Raw genomic sequence first — 19050 nt, 5'->3', positions numbered from 1 at the left:
CTCAGTTGGGGAAACTGAGGCTTGAGAGGTTAAAATCAGAGAGTATCAGAGCAGGGACTCTGAGCCAAGACACCAGGAGGCAGAAGTCCTCCCATGTCTGTCTGTGCGTCACCCCACGCTGCCTTATTGACCGTTTCCAAAGAGTTTGACCCACTTTTTCATGGCAAACGGGGACACTGGAGCCAGTGGCTGGTTTGACGGGGGTTGGGGCAGAGCAAGGACTCCACCGCAGAGTGCCCCGCGCCCCAGCAGGCTCCCTGCTTCTCCAGCTGGGTGGGGCACTTTCAAGGTTTCTGAGGACTGCTGGTGGAGCCCCCACGTGCGCCCAGCAGATCCATCCATTTTCCCACCCTGGTTGCCTTGCCCTGGTTGTAGGGGCGGGGGTGCGGCGATCAGGGGGATCTAGGACTTCTGGATAATAGGTACTGTGACCCCCGCTGAGGCCCTGCCCCTGGCTGGAAGAATCTGACCACCCCGTCCCCCTCTCCACGTCCGGTATTCCCCGGTGGTCACTGCCTGGCCGGCTCTGGCCCGCGCCCCCGCGCTGCCGGCGCACTGTCCTGCGGGTGGGAAGTGGAAAGGTGCGTCCTGTCGCTCTGGTAAATAAGGGTTCTCGAGGATCCCTGCCTCCCGCCTGCGTAGACATCCATCCCTGAGACGCCATGGATCTGTTTCAGGAGCCGCGGCTGCGCCCCGCCAGCGCTCCACCGCACCCCGGCCCCAGGCTGCGCCCCGTGGAGAGTCCGCAGGTACCCCGACTCCCGGACGCCAGCCTGCCGTCCCCTCCCCCACAGCACAGCGGGCCGGGCCAAACCCACCCTGGGACCTCCTGTCTGCGCGCAGCCTCGCGTCCCTACGCCCGCGACACCCCCTCTCCAGACCTCGCCGCCTCAGGCCGAGGACCCCCGCCTGCGACCCTCAGCCCCGACCTTGGGAACTCCCAGCGCCTCACCCGAGGACGCCCCTTACCCGGTAGGCCACCCCTCCAGCGGCCCGCGTCCCCTCGCCTCGCCCACCCCCGCAGGTGTCCCCAGGCCTCTGCGGCCCGGCGCCCGCCCCCGGGACGCCGAGGAGTGGCACGTCCCGGCGCCTATGGCGGGGCGGCCGCCAGCCGCCCGGCCCCCCGGCGCCCCTCCCCCGCCGCCCGCCCCGCCCTCCCGCCTCCCTCCGCCCGGCGCCCGCCCGCCCGCCCGCTCCCCTGCTCCGTCGCTCGCTCGCTCGCGGGCTCAGGGGCGGCCGGCAGCTGGCGCGGGCAGAGGCGGCGGCGCCCCCGGGATGGCACGGGCGCGAGGGCGCGGGAGCCGCGGCGGCGGGGGGGGCCACGCAACTCCGGCCAAGTGCGGGGCGGCGGGCGAGGACGCGGGGCGCTGAGCGCGGGCCCTCCCCTCCCCGCCCCTCCCCTCCCCGCCCCTCCCCGCCCCGCTCCGGCCCGGCCGAGCCCCGAGAGCGCGCCGCCCGGGAAGCGCCGCCCGCCTGCGTCCGGGGAGCGGCGCCGGGAGCGCGAGCCATGCCCGGCGCCCGAGTGTAGCCGCGGGCCGGCCGGGCGCGACCCGAGCAGCCCCGCCGCGCCCACCGCGCAGAGGACCATGCCGCCCCCGGGCCGGGCGCCGCGGCTCGCGCTGCTGCTGGCGCTGACCGCGCTCCGGTGCCCAGGTAAGGCGTGCGCGGGGCCCCAGCCCCGACCCCGGCCGCCGCGCGAACTTGGCTCCGGCGCCGGGCGGCCACCTCCTCGCGTCCCTGAGCCCGAACTTGGCCAGATCCGGGGAGACCCTGGGAGCCGCGGGGTCCCCGGCGCCAGACCGCCCGCTTTCCGCCCCAGCTCCGCGCGGGTCCCTGCAGGGCGCGCGGGGGCAACACGCGAGGCGCGAGCCTCTCGGGGCGGGGGGGGGCGCGCCTCCGGAATCTGGCCCCCTCTCCGCCGCGCCTCGGGCGCCATCCCCAAGCCCTGCTTCTCGCGGGGCTTTGCTGTGGCGGGGCGTCGGTGGCCCCTCTCCGGTTTCCCGGCGCCCGCGGACCCAGGGCCGTGACTTCCCGGGACACCTGCGCGGCCCCCACCCTCCGGTGGTTTCTGTCTGCGCAGTCTGGCAGGTCCCCAGCCCTGCGCGCCCCGCGGCACCCTCTGCGTTTACGTCCCTGCCCCTCCGAGGTGCCCCCTCCCCAAGTGGCCTCCCTCTGGCCAAGGCGCAGCCGCTGCTCACCTCCCGAATCCCGCCGCCCCAGCGCCCTGACCCCAAGGCGGCGACACAGCCCCTGGCGCTCCCGGCCTCCGGAACGTGGCGATGCTCGGGGCCATTGCCTGGTACCGGGGAGCTGGTCCTCCTGCCGGCAACCGCGCGGCGGTCGCCAAAACCTAGTGAGTGGGAAAGGCCAAATAGTCAGGTGCTTTCCGTCTCCGCTGGAGTTGGGAAAGCGTTCTACCACCTTGGTGTGGCTACATGTTGGTTCCAGAAGAAGCTGATCCTAAAATGCCAATTCTTCCCCTCCCCCCACCCGGGAGCAGTGGAGAAAATCCTACAGGCTCTGAGGAACCGCCAGCAGTCACCAGCGACATTCATGTGCGTTTGGAGAGCTCCGTTCTCCAGACCTCTTAAAATCAGGACCCGTGGTTTAGGAGCAGGGAGCTTTGGCTTTAGAGATTTTCTTCTCATGTTCTTAACAAACCAACCACACAGACTCTCTGAATGCAGTAGGAAAAGACAACTTTAACTTTTCAGCTTTCCGTGCCTCGGAACCTTGTATGCTAACTTAATGTGTGATGTACTTGCATGGAGAAAGTAAAGGCTGTCTTCCTTTGAGATGCCCTCATGTGACCCAAACTGTTTAATAAAACCTTAGACTCCGAGAAAACCTTCTGTCAGAGATATCCATCGGCATTCAGCTTTGGCTCCGTCTGGAGAATGGTGTCGGGCTTAGCGTGTGGCTGAATCTTCAATCTGCTGGGTGAATAAACAGCTCTGATAGCTGTGTTCCCCCTCCACGTTCCTCTGTGGTACATTAGAGGGGCTGTTGCTGGGGTCCAGGCTGTTTCCTTTTCGCTGCAGCGCTGGGACCTGTTCCCAAAAAAGCACAGTCCCTCGGACTTGAAAATTGCAGTTTTCTCTCTATTTTGTGTCTCCACGGGGGTCAGTGTTTGCCTGGATGTGCTCATAAGCGAATGTTGGATTTCTCAGGGACGGTACCTGCCTGCTGCTTTGTGGGAGAACATGGTGACCCCCCCCACCCCCACGGCCTCCTCGAGCAATGGGAGAGCTTGTGCCTGGCTCTGGGAGGCCTGGCTCTGGGAAGGAAGGTGTGCCAACCCTGAAACCTGCGGCTGCCCTGCTTCTGGCCATGCCGCCCTGTTGGGCAGCTCGTGCGCACAGCCCCCATGCCATCACCAGGTCCTTGGAAGCACTTGTCTGTCTTACCCCAGTCCCCGTCAGGGACATAAAGAGACAGTTTGATAACTCTATATTTAGCGCCCGTTGGGAGAGCTGGGAAAAAACAAGGCTGAAATTCCTGAAAGGTACTTAGCTGCCTACTGTTGGTTGCAAGGTTTGCAGGAATTAACTGTGGCTTCCTTCAGAGCTGGTTGGATTTGGGGGATAATTTCTGGCATGATTTGCTGACCACATTTGGCCGAGGCTCTGGACGCGCTCAGAGGCGAGGAAGGACCCACACTCTGCCATCACACCCAGGGACTGTCTGCCTGTGCCTCTCCCCCCTCTCCTGCGTGGGTAGCTGCCATGGTAAAGAGTGTGGTGGGTGTACTTCTTTCAGCCTTGCAAGCGCTTAAACATATGGAACTGTACTTGGTAAGAGTCAGCAGAAATCCCTCAGTTTAGCGACTAGGGGCCCCCATTATTCAAGCCACTTTTGTGCCTGCAATGGCTTTGCAAATTAGCGGTGCTGTTACAGTCCCTGCTGGGAAAATGGGCGAGCCTTGCATCATTGACCCATTATGCTCGGGGTCTATAAAATCACAGTGGGGGGAGAGCCCCTGACAGAGGGGCCTTGTGAGTGGCACAGCCTGCTAGTGGGGTGGAGGGCTTCAGGGAGGAGAGGCTCTTAGCCTGGCACCTTGGCATGGGGTATGTTTCTCATTTCAATAGCGATTGGGGGGGTTGCCTGTGTGTGGTGTTGCTCTTCAGAGAGGTGGCGGGGGCAGTGGTATGCAAATGCTGTCGCCCCCCCTGAGTGATTTAATGGCTGTATGGTGGAAGTTCCCAGAGTAAATCATTTTACCCCCTCCTCCCCCCTTCCCCCGGATGCAGGGAACTTGGGGGGCGTGGGGCTTCTGCATGAGCTGCAATGCTTGGAGCCAACAATGAGTGTGGCAGCTGCCTTGATCCAAGGGAGCAAAAGAAACCCCTCGTTTGTTGGCGTGAAGTCTGGGCGGGTGGCCTCTAGGCCCACAAAGCCCTTCCAAGGACCTTATTCCGCCATGAGCCTCCTGCTCCTTTCTTCTCTGCTGGCTCTAAACGTGAATGAGGATGGAGAAGGTCCATTTCCCTTGGAAGCTATGGGCTTCAGCTAATGCGTCGCCTCCCATCACCATGGAGAGATGCAGGCACACTGGCACCACAGGCAGCCTTCCAGGGGACAGTGATGCCTCCACCTGGTCCCAGAGTGAATGAGTGGACTTTGGGAGCAAAACCGTGTCTTAGAGCATCTCCTCCATCAGCCCCCATTGCAGATGGGACAAAGAAGGCTCGGGCCAGGGCAGTGACTTGCTCAGGGTCACACTGAGTGGGTGTCAGAGCTCACACACTTTCTCTTTTTAAAAAAACTCCTCACCCACGGCATTGTCACCGTACACAGGGGACACTTCCTGGTAGAGGAAGTTCTCCTGCATGGTCCTTTAGAGCACTGTGACTCCGTTTACAGAGCCCAAGTTCACTAGAATGACAGCCACTTGGTGTGGCCAAAATACAGGCAGCAAATCGTCACAATGAGGATGATGAGGATGGGGTGATGATGGGAGCAGGCTCTTCTGAAGTCTCTCCCAGTATTTTGGGCACCCTCCCGTGAGCACGCTGCAACACTCACCTCCCTGGCAGGTGGATGCTGTCACTGTCCCCAGTTTCCCGGGGAGGCTGTTGAGGTCCTGAGCTGCTAAGTGACGTGCATGAGGCCACAGTGTCAGGATCCCAGCCCAGGGGCTGGGCTGTGCATGGAATGTGTGCAGAGGCTTCTGGACAAGCCACACGCACGTTCTGAGGGGCTGGGTGGCTATTGGGTCCCTGTGTGCCGGCCTTTGAGGGGACTTTTACTTTGTTTCTGCCTCCTCTCCTCTCCTCTCCTCTCCTCTCCTCTCCTCTCCTCTCCTCTCCTCTCCTCTCCTCTCCTCTCCTCTCCTCTCCTCTCCTCTCTTCCCTCCCCTCCCCTTCCCCTCCCTTCCCTTTCCCTTCCCTTCTCTCTCTCTGTCTCTCTCTCCAACTAATACATCTATTAATGTAAACTGAAGTTTAGAGCCATAGAAATCAAACGGTTTGGAGTCAGCTCTGCAGGCAACTAGGGATCCTTCCAATTCTGTGCCCTCAAGGGAATAGACGGTTCCGTCAAAGGACAAGCTTTGGGCAGACGGACATCCCCTCCATTCCCTCTGGCCTCTGGCTGGTTCCTCCACGTCAGGGTACCTCAGGCTCAGAGACAGGGTACCTCTGGCCCAGCTCTAGAGCTGACTGTGTGGTCCACGCCCGTCGCACACAGACTTTATTCCATTGAGTCCTTGGCAGCCCCAGTGGGGTAAGGACTTGCCCCATTTGGTATTTGCCCCCTTTTGCAGATGAGGAACCTGAGGCCCAGATAGGTGCCGTGACGTGTGTGCGGTTGGTCACACAGCCACAAAGCGCTGGGACACGGATGTGAACCCACGGTGTGTCATCTTAGAGTCCGTGCTCTTAATCACGACCGTCTCGATGTCCCTGGGCAGTCACGTTGGTGGCTCAGTGTATTGGATTTGAGACCAATTTGGGCCCAGAGAGTTCAGGGACATGTCTCGAGTTGAGGGCAGAGTTGGGTCTGTTTTAAAAGCCCATTTTGGGGAATTTGGGGCCTTCTGACGTCAGCCCCCTCCGTCACAAGCCCTGGGTGCATGTCAGGGAGAGGCTTGGCATTTTGGGAAACTGAGCCAGCATGGACAGCCAGGGAAGGGTTGCCGCGGCCTCTGGGCCATGTCTGGCCTGCACACATCTCTCTTCAGTTGCCAACCTTTAAAGAGTAGGAGATGTCAGTATCAGGACGCAGATACCTGGCTTCTCTCAACAAGTGGGGAGACCTGGTCAAGGCCCCTGAGCTCTGTGAGACTCAGTTGGCCCCTGTGGAGACTGGAGCCTGTCTTCACCCATGCTGCTGTAACAGAATACCACACGTGGGGTGGCTGAGAAAAACAGCAGACATTTATTTCTCTCAGTTCTAGAGACTGGGAAGTCCAAGACCGAGGTCCTGGCAGGGTCACATTTTGGTGAGAACCCAGTGTCCCTGTGTCCTCATGTGACGGGATGCGCGAGGGGGCTCTCTGGGCCTTTATAAAGGCACTAATGTCATTGTGATGGTTCCACCCTCATGACCTCATGACCTCCCAAGGGCCTCGCCACCCACCGTCATCACCTGGGGCGTCAGGTTTTAACAGACGGATTTTGAGGGGACACACCCATTCAGCTTACAGCAGGCCCCGAACTCCCCACTGCTGATCTCATCACAAGGTTGAGAACACCCACAGGTGAGGGGCCTGTGTGGCGTGGCCTGTGGTTTCTCAGGTGGAGGACAGCACGAAGGGGAGGGCTCCTTGCTGCAGCAGCCACAGCTGCCCAAGTGGTGTCTCACTTCGGGATTTCTCTGGATTCTTGGGCAACTGCCCAGGGAGAGGTTAGGGGCTTGGGTGTGTCCCTCCATGGGGGCACCATGGCTTGGGAAAATGCAGGGACCTGCTGAAGACAGCACAGCCATAACTGGCAGGGTAGGGTCTCCTCCCCTCAGTGCCTGACTTTGGTTTCTTCTGCCCCCAGGGTACTTCCTCATGCTGTATTTTGGTCAGGCTTAGGTGCCTGTGACCTCAGGGGTTTGCAGTGTAGGGCAGGTTCAAGTGTGACCAGGAGAGACAAGAGGCAGACACACACATAGATAGGGAAGTCCCAGGCAATAATTTCTGCTCCTCATATGCTATACAAGGTGATGCGATGGAGAGTGATCCAGGAAGACTTCTTGGAGAAGGCGGCAATGGTTGCATCTGAGACCTAAATGATCAGAAAGCGCCAACATAGAGAAGCGCGTTCCAGACAGGAGGAACGCGAATCCTTGCAAGGTGCTTTGCACAGTGCCGGGCACACAGCGAGTGCTCAAGCAATGCCAGCTCGCTCACTTAGTCACCCACTCATTTATTCATTCAACAAACTTACGTTGATCAGTGATAAATACTGGGTACACAGCAGGGAACACACGCGACGACGTACTCCTCATTCTGAGGAGCTGTCATTTCTGGCAGAACGAGACAATAATAAAACAACGGACAAACAAATACATAGTTTAATGTTAGGCGGTGACAGGCACCGCAGACAGAAATAAAGGAGTGCCCCTCGTTGTCACTTTTATTCCCCATCCAGGAACTCAGGTTTTGTCTTCCCACTCAGTGCAGGATGGGCCCTGATGCCCACTCTGCCAGGCTCCAGGAGCGAAAGGAGCCGAGGTCCTTTGGGGTTGGATTCCAATGTCTCCTCTTGCCCACAGCTCCAGGGTCCGCAGTCGGGGGGCTCTGGCCTCCCTTCCCAGACACCTGACTCCTTCACTGATTAATACCCTCGCCTTACTCTTCGGCCCCAAAATAGTTACATAAAAAAATCAATCGAGTCCAATTTCATTTGCTGTATTTTATTACTTAGGGTGATGGAGTCTCTAGAATTGCCCAGTGCTTCTGAGCCCGACTGTTTTGCGGGTGTTAACCTAACTTAACCCATTGGGGGACCTAACTCATCATGGCTGCCTAGGAAGGGTGACTCAGTAAATAACACGTCCCTAATATCTGCTTTGCGCTCGGAATGCCTCCCAGCGGGGCTCTTCAGGCACCAGAGCAAATGGACACATAAAAACACTGCTGCTGCTGCAGCCAGCGCTCAGGACCGCTGGCTCTGCCTGCTCTCCGGGTCTCGGCATCCGAGGCTCCCTTTGTTTGTCCGGGTCTCTCCGTGTTGTGTGCTGTTGACGTAGTTATATCCTTGCCTTGGTATTTTCCCCTTCTGCAGTTATGCCATCTGCTGCTACACACGACTGGCTTTCCCGGGCCGCTGAGGGGCCAGGTTAGCAGGGCCCAGGGCAGCAGGGCTGAGGGCGCTGCGGGAAAAGAGGCTGGATGGGAGGCAGGAGGGAGGTGCCCTGTTCTCCCAGAGTCGGCTCCGAGTAGCAAGATGGGGAGGGGGAGTGGTGGGGGGGCATTAGTATGGATGGCAAATGTCGTTTTGCCAAAACGTTGCTTCCAGGAAGGCAGGGAATCGGGACGTTTCCAGGTCAGTGGAGAGCCTCTGGCTGCCCTTGGGTCATATGTGTCCCACAGGTGTTTCTTGTTAGGTGCCGGCGATTTTAAAAGGGGGAGATGTCTGTATCCAGGTTTCTGGCTTCTCTCAAGAAATTGGGAGATCTGGGAGCACTGGTCTAGCCCCTTGAACTCTCTGGGACTCAGTTTCCCCATCTCTAAAACAGGCCTTGAATTCGCGCCCTGCTGAGCTTCTTCCTTGAAACCCCACCCCAACCCGCCTCGTGTCTTCATTCCTGTTCCCGCTGTCATTTTTGTCGGCACCTGTCCTGTGACAGGCATTGGACAGGAGCTGGCAACACAGCAAGGACTAGACAGCAAACGTCCCTGTCCTCGCGGGATTAGCAGCGAGGTGGAGCGAGGCAGCTTCTGAATTAAACCAGGAGCTAAAGAGTAGTAAGTGCCGCAGGGAACCGTGAGGTGGGAGCAGAGTGGGAGCGCGGGATGGGGGGGGGTTAGCAATTTTAAGAAGCGGGGTCATGAAGGTGACATTTGAGCAAAGACCTAAGGAGGTGAGGGAGTGAGCCAGGTGGCTCTCTTGGGGAACAGTGTCCCAGGCAGAGGGAACAGCCAGTGCAAAGGCCGTGAGGTGGAGTGTGCTTGGCAGGTTCAAGGACACCAAGGAGGCCTGTGAAGGCTGAGTGAGTGAGGGGAGAGCAGGAGATGAGGGGACAGGGACCAGAGCCTGTGAGGACTGTGGCTTCTACCCTGACCCACAGGAGCGGAAGCTGGGGGACCCATGAGGGGCTACTGCAGTCGCCCAGGCGAGCGATGATGGCGGTGTGGGCCACAGTGTGACTAGAGGACGTGAGAAGGGGTGACATGGGGACTGTAGTTTGAAAGTGGAGCCACAGGATTTGCTGATTGATTGATCCGTTCAATAAGTATGTATTGGGTGCCAATGATATGCCTGTCACTGTACTTGGAATTGGGGCCAAATCACTGTTTGTGAATGAGGAAATTAACAAACAGAACTTACATCCGCGACGTGGGTTTCACCTTTTGGGTGAGCTTCCCAACAGCCCTGGGGAGAAGGTTGGGGTCATAGCCTGTTCCTGCCCCTGTGAGATGGACGTAATGACACGTCATTAACGAGAATAAAGCTAAGAGGACCCAATTTGATGATAGATGCCAAAGGCTTCTTACACAGTGTCCAGCGTATCTAAGCGCTCAATAAATGGTGGTGCGCACGAGTAGTGCTGTGAGCACAGTTCATGAAGCCAGAGCTCAGTTACACTATGTGCCTTTGGAAGCACAACTGGCGGAGGTCGGGTTGGAACTGGTTTCCATTTTTCCTGCTGGGACCGCTAATACTCAAAGGAAAAACGTTCTTTCTGTGTTCATGATGTCATTATTCTGGCAGTGGATTGTTAGTTTGACAGTACAGGTATACGTACTTTATTTAGTAGACGTGTAAGTGAAAAGGTACGTCAATCAAATTCAATTTTCTCTGTCTCCTTCCACAACATTTCAGAGAGGTGTAAATTCCATCTGACCCTGTGCTGGCCTGGGCTCCTGACATGTTGCTTATTATTTTCTGTGTCTCTTAAACTGGGCATCACCAAACTATGGCCCATGGACCACATCCGGCCCTCCACCTGTTTGTGTAAATAAAGTTTTATTGCAACACAGCTACACCTGTTTGTTCACATATTGTCTATGGCTGCTTTCTCACAACAATGGCAGAGGGGAGTCGTTGTGACAGAGGACGTACGGCCTGCAAAGCATAATAAATGACCTACTCTCTGGCCTTTTAAAGGCAACGTTTGCCTTAAATGGTCAAACCTGGAAAACTCTGTAAATGTGTGTTTACAGCTTTTCGTGGTCAAGAACAAGAGCCCCTTCTTAATGTCAAAAATAATTTTCCAGCTTGTCTGAATGAGGAGAACTGTGAGTTTGGCATCTCTTGGTTGAACAAGAAAAACATTGATCAAAAGTTGCCATCAATTCAGTAATGCTTTTGAACAAGTGGGTTTTGGTAATTACAGTAGCATTTATGTAACATTTTAAAAATAGTAGCACATGTGTCTGTGAGATATATTTTTGCTCTGTAGGCAAAGCTCAATGATGGCTCACAGCTCAGGAGACCCCTTGCAGGGATACTGCTGGAAGGAGCTAGTATTAAAGGAACCCACTGGTTGGTTACTTTATATTCGGGATGACTAATCAATGCTCTCTTTTAGGACCTCATGTGTTTTCTTGTTGGATTGTTTTAAAGATGAACATAGCCCTCTCTATTTTATGTCTCAACCTGGTCTGTGGTAGTTTAAGTTTACGATGCTAAGGTTTTGGGTGCACTCATGGAGAAGAGGCACCAACTGCAAGGGTCTGTCGCGGTATTAATCTGGGTCCTCACAGTGGCAATGGACAAGGTCAAAAATTTACTGGTCCTTGGATCTGGGAAGTTCAAGGAAAAGACAGCTTCAGGCATAGGTGGATCTAGGGGCTTAACACTCTCCTGATGAGAGTTTCTGCTCTCTCATTTCGTCTCTTGGTCCTTTTCCCCCCATGTTCAACTAATTCTCAGGTGGGCTCCCTTCATTTCATGCAGGATTGGCCGCAGTCAGCTCCGGGCTTTCCTCTGGCCAACTGAAATGGAATGTGTCTTTCCTAATTATTCCAGCAAGAATCCCTGGACCAACTTTTACTGGGCTAACTGGGTGTGTGCTGATGCCTCCACCAGGGACTGTGGCTGTGGGGATGGAATCCTGTATCTGAGCCAAATTTAAGTCAGAGGCTCATCTCTGGAGCTGGAATTGGAAGCACGTTGCCAGAGACAGAGGCAGGGATATTTCCCAAAGGAAAATCTGGTGCTTCTATTAGAAGGAAGAAAAAGTTACTAGGACAGCCTACCAAGTGAGGTGGGGAGAACCCCCGGGCTGGGAGCACCCTCACTCGTGTGGGATTGACGACCCTGGAGCCTCTCCCCCAGGGAGCCAACACTCACCCTTCCCGTCCTTTGTGGGTACTTTCTGGGCTGCAGCTGAAATTCCTGGGGCTTTTGTATCATGCATGAGACCTCCGAAACCCCAGGCCAGTGGTTTCACCATTATTTTGGTTGCTTTGGTTGAAAATATGGAGTATTTGGCATATCATCTGCTAATATCTATGAAAAGAGAACTTAATCTTTGACCCCGCAGACCTACTTCTGGGAAATCTCTATTTTCTGGAAATAGAAGCACCGCTAGGCAAGGTTGTAGGTTCAAGAACATGTGACGCAGCATTGTCTGTAGTGAGAAAAGAGAGAAACAACTCGACTGCCCATCAGTAGAGTGATCCTTGACCGAGTGGTAGGATTCCATGCTGGAGTACCATGCAGCTGTTAACAGGGATGGGTCAGACCTATGTCCACCGTCCTGAGGGATGACCATGGCTTGTGGTCAAGTGAGGAAAGTGAGTAGCAGAGTAACTTCCACTTTGAACGCCATTAACACAGAAACAAGCAATCAAAGTCTCTTATGTGTATAAAAGAGCGAATATTTATATAATGCTTTCTATATGCCAGTCACACTTCTAAGCACTTTACATATATCAACTTTCAACAAGCCTAGGGGGTGTGTGGGCATTATTATTATGATAATACCCATTTGAAAGAAGGGGAAATTGAGGCACCGAGAGGTTAAACAGGTTATACAGCTAATGAATATTGGAGCTGGGGTTTTCATCCAGGTAGTTTTAACCAACACTCCGTGCTACTTCTTAACCCCCCTCTCCCCGACACACATGTTTTTTATGTTACTAGTGTGGAAAAAGTTATGGATGGACTACCAGCCTCAATGAAGGAGTAAAGGGGTGCTGGTGGGTGGTGGGAAAGGTGTGGGGAGGGAGCCGGGAGTGTTGGAGGTATTTGAGCCACCATAATGCTGATTATAAAGTAGAGAGCCCATCTCTTTCCTCTAGGGTTTCAGGGTCCCTGTTGGGCCTGGTGAGAATGCCTCAGTGAAGAACCCCTAAATTTGCTACTGTGCTTTGCTGGTGCTGGGAGCTAAGGTGCATGAACTCAGGTGACCCGGGAGGGGTCTGCTTGGTGGTTCAGTGGGGGAAAGGAAGCCTGGATGTGGTGTGATGAGCACACCTGTTGAGAACGGGCTTATCAGTGAGTGACAGAGACTTCAAATAGTGGTTGCTTAAAAAGTAGCAGTTTGTTTCTCTCCCCAGTCAGATTCTGGGGCCAGGTAGCCCAGGACTGTAGGCTGACTCTGCTCCACAATCTCCTCACGGACCCTCACTCCCTTCTACCATTTCAAGGTTGTGGGGTTTGTCGTCACGGTCCCAGAGGACAGTGACAGGTGCAGCCGACTCATCTCCATTCCAGGCACCAGGATGGCAGTGTAGACGAAGACAGTGTAAAGGATGAACCTCGATTGTCTTTCGTGGAAGAATCCTAGAAGCAGCCAGTGACGCTTCCACTTGTGTACCATGGGCCACGACTAAGTCACATGGCCTCATCTAGCTGCAAGGGAATGTGACAAATGCAGCTTTCATTTTAGGTTGCTAAAAACCAGGAGTTCTGTTACCATAGAAGGAGAGAGTGGATAAAGGGGGTGGGGGGGAGGACGCTAGTTAGTTGGTGATGAATACCGTAGCCAGGACAGCACAGCATTTGGAGAGAAAGTGTGAAACATTAGGACCTTCTATAATCACAGTGTGTGTGTGTGTGTGTGTGTGTGTGTGTGTGTGTGTGTGTGATTTCATTCAGTCTCCTAAGGTGGAAGTCTAGTTTTTCTGAGGACCAGGAAAAAAATGAAAGCACTTTGGTGAATGCCTAATACCATCAAATATATAAAAGTGGTTTAAAAAGCATTACAGAGAAATCTGAAGACTCTTTTGAATAATTTCATATCCTTCTAAAAGGTAATCACTCTTATCAATTTGCTCTGTATTTTTCCCTGTGGGAAATACGTATAACTCAGTTTTAAGTTTGTTTTAAATACGTATTCATGTTGTCTTTGGGGGCTTCTGTGTATCTATGTTTTTGAATTGCTGCACAGTGGCCCATGGCATGGAACTACCCAGTGTATTTCAGTGATTTCCTGCTGCCTCATAAGATGGGGGTTCCCTAAACATAGAAAGGGGATTCAGAAAGATTTGCAAATGTCCATCCTACCCACCAGGAACACTGGACAGAGGCCAGCACCAGCCAGAACCCCTAGACATTGGAAGGAAGCAATGGTGTGATTGAGTGATAATGGATGAAAGAACTGACCCCCGAGGAAGCGGCATTAACACCGAAACGGGGATGACAGGGGACGGTTCTTGGAACCCAGGCCTCTTGCTAAGAGGGGCTGCTCCTGGACGCTGCCTTCCCACGGTTCTGTTCCCAGTGGGTCCAGCTGTGGATGATTCCCGAGTGACTTGGAATGCCAGCCCATCTCCTCCCTGCTTTTCTCTAGATTCTGGGAGCTTCAGTCTCAGAAAAGGGACTCCCTCCATTTCTGCAATCTGTGCCTCTGCAGCACTTAGCACAAGCACGTTTGTTGCTAGTGGGAAAGGCTCTTTGGAAAGCACCATGAATTTATGATGAAATTTTTATTTTCTTAGGATATATTTTTTAATCCCTCCACCCTCCACCCCGCATGCCCGCCCCAGTTTAAGTGTTTTTCTCCTAAATTTATGGGCTGAGCTGTTGAGAGGGTCTGCATATTTCAGGAGGAAAAGTACAGGGGGAGGAGACGTCGGCCTTGCTTGTGTAAGCTTTGCTTCCACACGTTCCAAAGTGGCCTCATCTTCCTGCTTGGTCAATTTACCTGTCATCTCGGGTCATTTTGTCAGGGCGACTGAATCCTGCTTCTCTCTCACTGTGGCACAGAGGACAATGTGAGGGAGGGAGGTGCTGGAATTTCTTTCTCAGTCAATCCTATTTTTCAAGGTTTCCTCGCTCCTTTTATTCCCGTCTTTCTTTGTGGAAGTTTATAATAAGTAGTTGAGTGAGGAATGAACTTCTGTAGCACTTCCTGTCAGCGTTCGCTCTCTCACTGCTTAATTATACGCTGTTTGCTCTTTCCCCAGCTTCTTTCCCCTTGCTGTCTCAAGCACATTGCTGAAGTTAAGGGCATGAACTCAAGGGGTACACTGCCTGGGTTTGAATCCCAGCTCTGGCACTTGCTAGCTCTGTGACCTTGGGTGAGCTACTTAACCTGTCTGTGGCACAGCATTCTTATCTGTGAAATGGGAGAGTAGGAGCTGGGTAAGGGAGATGTGTAAGAATTCAATGCAGTGCTTGAATTCACATGGGTCTTTAATAAATGTTAGCACTGCTTTAATCCTCTTCTCCATTCACTGAGTGTTGAGTTGAACACCTACTATGTGCCCTGGTGTTCATTTTTGTGGCTTTGCTCATCTCTTCTCCCACATTACTTCACATCCAAATCCTGTCATCTGATAGAGGTTGTCTGCTATTTTTGCCTTCCTTTGAGATTAACTTTCTTTCTTTTTTTTTTTAATTTATTTATTGGGGTGACAATTGTTAATGAAATTACATAATTTCAGGTGTACAATTCCGTATTACATCATCAATAAATCCCATCGTGTGTTCACCACCCAGAGTGAGTTCTCCTTCCATCACCCGCCCTGACTTTCTTTTCGGGAACAATGGCTCCCCTGCTTGGAGCCCATCTACTCTGGGAATTGCTATCTTTCTCTTCCTCCTCCATGGGCGGGCGTATGACTTGTTCCTGATCAATCAGAGCATCTCATCTCCTTGGTCTCAAGGATTGGATCAGCCTTGGGCACATGACCCAAGCTTGGCCAATGAGGGCCAGCCCTGGGATATTTGTTGCAAGCATTGGGGAGGAGGCCTGCCTTTCTCTGTTGCAGTTGCTAAGCTGGTAGGATGTGAGCCTGGATGTATCAGTTATTATTGCTGTGTAACAAATTAACCACAAACTAATGGCTTCAAACATCATCTCCCAGTCTCTGTGGGTCAGGAGTCCGGGCATAAGTTAGCTTTTGCTTCCAGATCTCTCACAAGGCTGCAGTCAAAGGCGTTAGCCAGGCTGGGTCTCCTCTGAAGTCCTGACTGGGGAAGGACCTACTTTTACACTCACGTGGTTGCTGGCAGGTTTCAGTGTTTGTGGGCTCCTCTCTGACCAAGGGTCTCTGTTCCTGGCCACGTGGCCCCTTGTATATGGCAGGTTGCTTCATCAAAGCCACTAAGTGACAGTCTCTTGTAACCTAATCACAGAAGCGACATTCCTTCCACACTGAGGTATTATATCAGTTAGGAGTTTGCTCAAGGGGAGAGGACCACACAGAGCCGTGAATGCCATCAGGCAGGGCGTACTGGAGTCATCTTAGAAGCTACCTGCCATTCTGGAACTCTGTGCGAATGGGGAGACAACAAAGCCGAGATGGAGTGGGGGAGAGTTTCCTGGTGACTGTAGCGGACGACCCAAAAGGAGCTGTTTTCATAGGAGCTTGATCGTGGATTTCCCCAGTACCTGACCCAATGCTTTTTTTTTTTGTCAAGCTACTTTGAGCTGGGTTTCTGTCACTTGCAACCAGAAGAGTCCTGATGAAGTCCTGTGAAGGCTTGTCCGGTTCCCTGGCCTGGCAGTGACCACTTCTTGGAAAGCCTTTGGCGTTCTTGACTGAAATCTAGAAAATGTGCACGTGCCTATCTGCCCCTGTAGAGTGAGCTCGTCAAGGGCAGAGTTGTGTGACTATTTCTTATCCCCCCTCCCTGCTTTACTTACAGTGCCTGGAATGCTGTCAGACTCCGTAGATGCCATGTGCCAGGAATTACTGGTAGGAGAGGTTCTGCTTTGTCCCCCACCCTCACCCTGCCAATTACACATGTTTCAGAAATGATCTCAGCCTCCTGCACCTGGCATGTGGTTGGATGGCTGAATGTCAAAGACGGGACATCGTTGATGCCGCCCCTGGAGGCAGCGCATGGCTGCTCACACGAGCCCAGTCACAGGGTGAATTTCACAGCTTTCCGTGGGTCATCCTAACAGAACCAACGAGTCACAGGCAACAGGACTGATCAGAGGTAGCGCTGGGCTCCTTCCCTTGACATTTTAGATTTTAATTGATTACTTCTTTGACAACCCGCCATATACAAACATTTACTAACACCAACACATTTCTTTTTGATAGGACTTTATACTTTTTTTTTTTAGGTTTAGTGGAATTTTATTGCCTATCTGGAACTTTGGATTTCCTATTGGAGGACAACAGACATATCTACGTTTTCTTCACAGAGCCACTGTAAAATGCTTTTCAGTAATGCGTTTGGTCCCTTGCAGTGACCTGGCCTTGAGGCCTCTCAGGGTGACCCCCTCCGCATTTTATTCCTTAGAGGTCAGCCCAGAATCAAAGAGAGGAGAATCTGACTTCCTGGCTCGATCATTGCGTCAAAGAGCTTGCAGGCTTATTTTGAAGCCATTGCAAGTGCTTTGGAGCAAGACAGATGCAGATGGGGCCTCGACAAGGGTTAATCAGTGAATTAACGAGGGATCTCTGACCGTGATGAGTCTGAGCACGCATGGGGCGCGAGGGGCTTCTTGGCTCCTGGATTCATTAGGAAGAGTTTGAGTGGTGGGATGGAGGTGGGACTGCCTGACCCCCCGGGTGGGACGCGGTCCACTTTCTCTTGCTTTTTCTGCTGTACTAATGTCCCCACTGGTCTTCCTCAGAGGCACCCAGTGACCCCTGGCTCTTTTCTGGTGATGTGCCCTGGGAGCTCATGGTTTAAACGTGGCTCCCACAGTTTCTGGCCTGATTTCTGGACAGCATGTGTGGTGTGGGGTCCTCCACACCGGGGCCACCAGCCATGGCTGGACAGCATTGCCTCTTAGCCTGGCGGTGCTTTTGGTACCCAGACCCTCCTTTCTGGAGCCACCAGCCTCCCTTCCCTCTTTATTATTCATTTTCTCCTCTTCTTTACTCCTTTCAAAGGGACTCACCTCCAGTTGTTAGCATTCCAGGACAGTGTCAGCCAGCTACCGTCATCCGTGTGAGAAACTTGAATTAGAATATTAATGTCACCTGGGGCTTGGGTACATTGTTTCTGTGCCAAGCACATTTTTAAAAGGAAGAAAATGTAATTGGCTCCTTTCTCCTGTGCTTCTTCTTGAGTCCCCTTGGGGGAGTCTACGGGAGGGTTTAGGGTCTCGGGACCGGCTTGTTTCTCTGTGTGGGAGATCCTGTGAGCCCCCGCCCCTGAGGCACACACGAAAGGAACATTTGTCACCTCCTAATACAGTGGCTGTAAACCAGCATGCCAGGGACATAGCTCTTTGGTCAGCCCAGTGCTTTAATCATTTTTGAGCCAATATTCCAGAGCTAGAGGTTTTCGTATTAAAATCTGGACGTTTGGCTTCTCCTCCTGGTCTGCGTCCCAGAGAGCGACTCTTGGAGGTAGTGAGTGGGGGCTGCCCCCTTAGGCACGATCTCCAAGTCATTCAACAGGTATTTAGCTGAGCACCTGCGATTTGTCAGGCACTGTTGTAGGTGCTGCGCATATAGGCCCAGCTGCTGCGGGGCTGACATTCCATCTAGAAAGCGTCACTGATTTGTGTTGTCTGCCTGAGCCCTCCAGGCCAGCACTGTCCCATAGAAATGTCTATGATGATGGAAACGTTCTCTGGTGTCCAGTACGGCTGCCGCAGGCCACTTGTCGCTGTTGAGCACTTAACATGTGGTCAGTGCGGCTAAAGAACCGAATTTGTGGTTCCATTTCATTTTAATGCATAGAAACTTAAATTTAAGTTTAAACGGCCACACGTGACTAATGGCCCAAGTGCTGAACAGTGTGGCTCTCGGCATTTCAATTTGCTTCTTCCACTTAATCCAATTCCTTCACAGCTGGGGAAACCGAGGTACGTGGATTGTGTAGAGCCAGGACTGGAACTCAGGTCTTCTTGATAGCTCAGCTGGGATGTCCAGTGTGACCAGTACCAGGCAGTGAGTGTGGGGGGGGGTGACGTTAGATGTAGCTGGAGCAGTGGGTAGGCCTCAGGCGAGGCGGGCCTGGTAGCATATGGGAAAGAATTTGGATTAAGAAAAATAACTTATTGAGGTGGTAGTCACATACAGACTGGCCATTTTAAAGTGTACAATTCAGTGGCATTTAGCACAGTCACAATGTTGTGTAACCATCACTATTGAGTTCCAAAACCTTTCCGTCACCCCAAAGGAAACCTGTATCCATTACACAGCTGTTCCCCCCGCTCCCCCACCCCCCCAGACCTTGGCAACTACTGGTCCACCTTCTGTCTATGGATTTGTCTGTGTTGGACGTTTCATAGAAATGGAATCACTCAGTATGTGGCCTTTTGTGTCTGGCTTCTGTCACCCAGAATCATGTCTGTGCTTCGTTCCCTTTCGTGGCGGAGTCACGTTCCACTGCTCGCATGAGGAACTTGGATTTCGTCTAAGAGCAGAGGAGAGCCATGCAGCGTTGTTGGCAGGAGCTGTTTCTTTCTGAGAGTTACCGGTAGCCCCCTTCTCCGGCCCCGTGGAAGGCCCACTGCTTCCTCTGTTGGGTTCTGTGAAGCCAGCGCTTAGATTGGTGTCTGGGGTCCAAGGCGCAGGGCTGT

General features: G+C 53.5%; 1 protein-coding gene across 3 annotated transcripts in view; it reads left to right on the top strand.

The window, feature by feature from the left end:
* The first annotated feature begins 629 nt into the window (after positions 1–629).
* The window catches only part of LOC308492551 (transmembrane protein 132B), a 262945-nt gene continuing 244524 nt past the window's right edge, over positions 630–19050 (top strand). The window contains exon 1 of one of the 3 annotated variants that reach the window (XM_081037697.1): positions 630–972. In XM_081037697.1, coding sequence (XP_080893823.1) covers positions 663–972 — 310 coding nt within the window. In that variant the 5' untranslated portion in view covers positions 630–662. Of the gene's footprint in view, positions 973–1236; positions 1654–19050 lie in introns of those variants that run through there. The other 2 variants (XM_081037698.1, XM_081037699.1) reach the window with 2 other exon arrangements.

Source organism: Rhinolophus hipposideros (genome assembly GCF_964194185.1).
Source record: "Rhinolophus hipposideros genome assembly, chromosome: 24".
NCBI lineage: Eukaryota > Metazoa > Chordata > Mammalia > Chiroptera > Rhinolophidae > Rhinolophus > Rhinolophus hipposideros.
The sequence above is the reverse complement of the archived record's forward strand: the minus strand, read 5'-3'. Positions and strand labels throughout refer to the sequence as shown.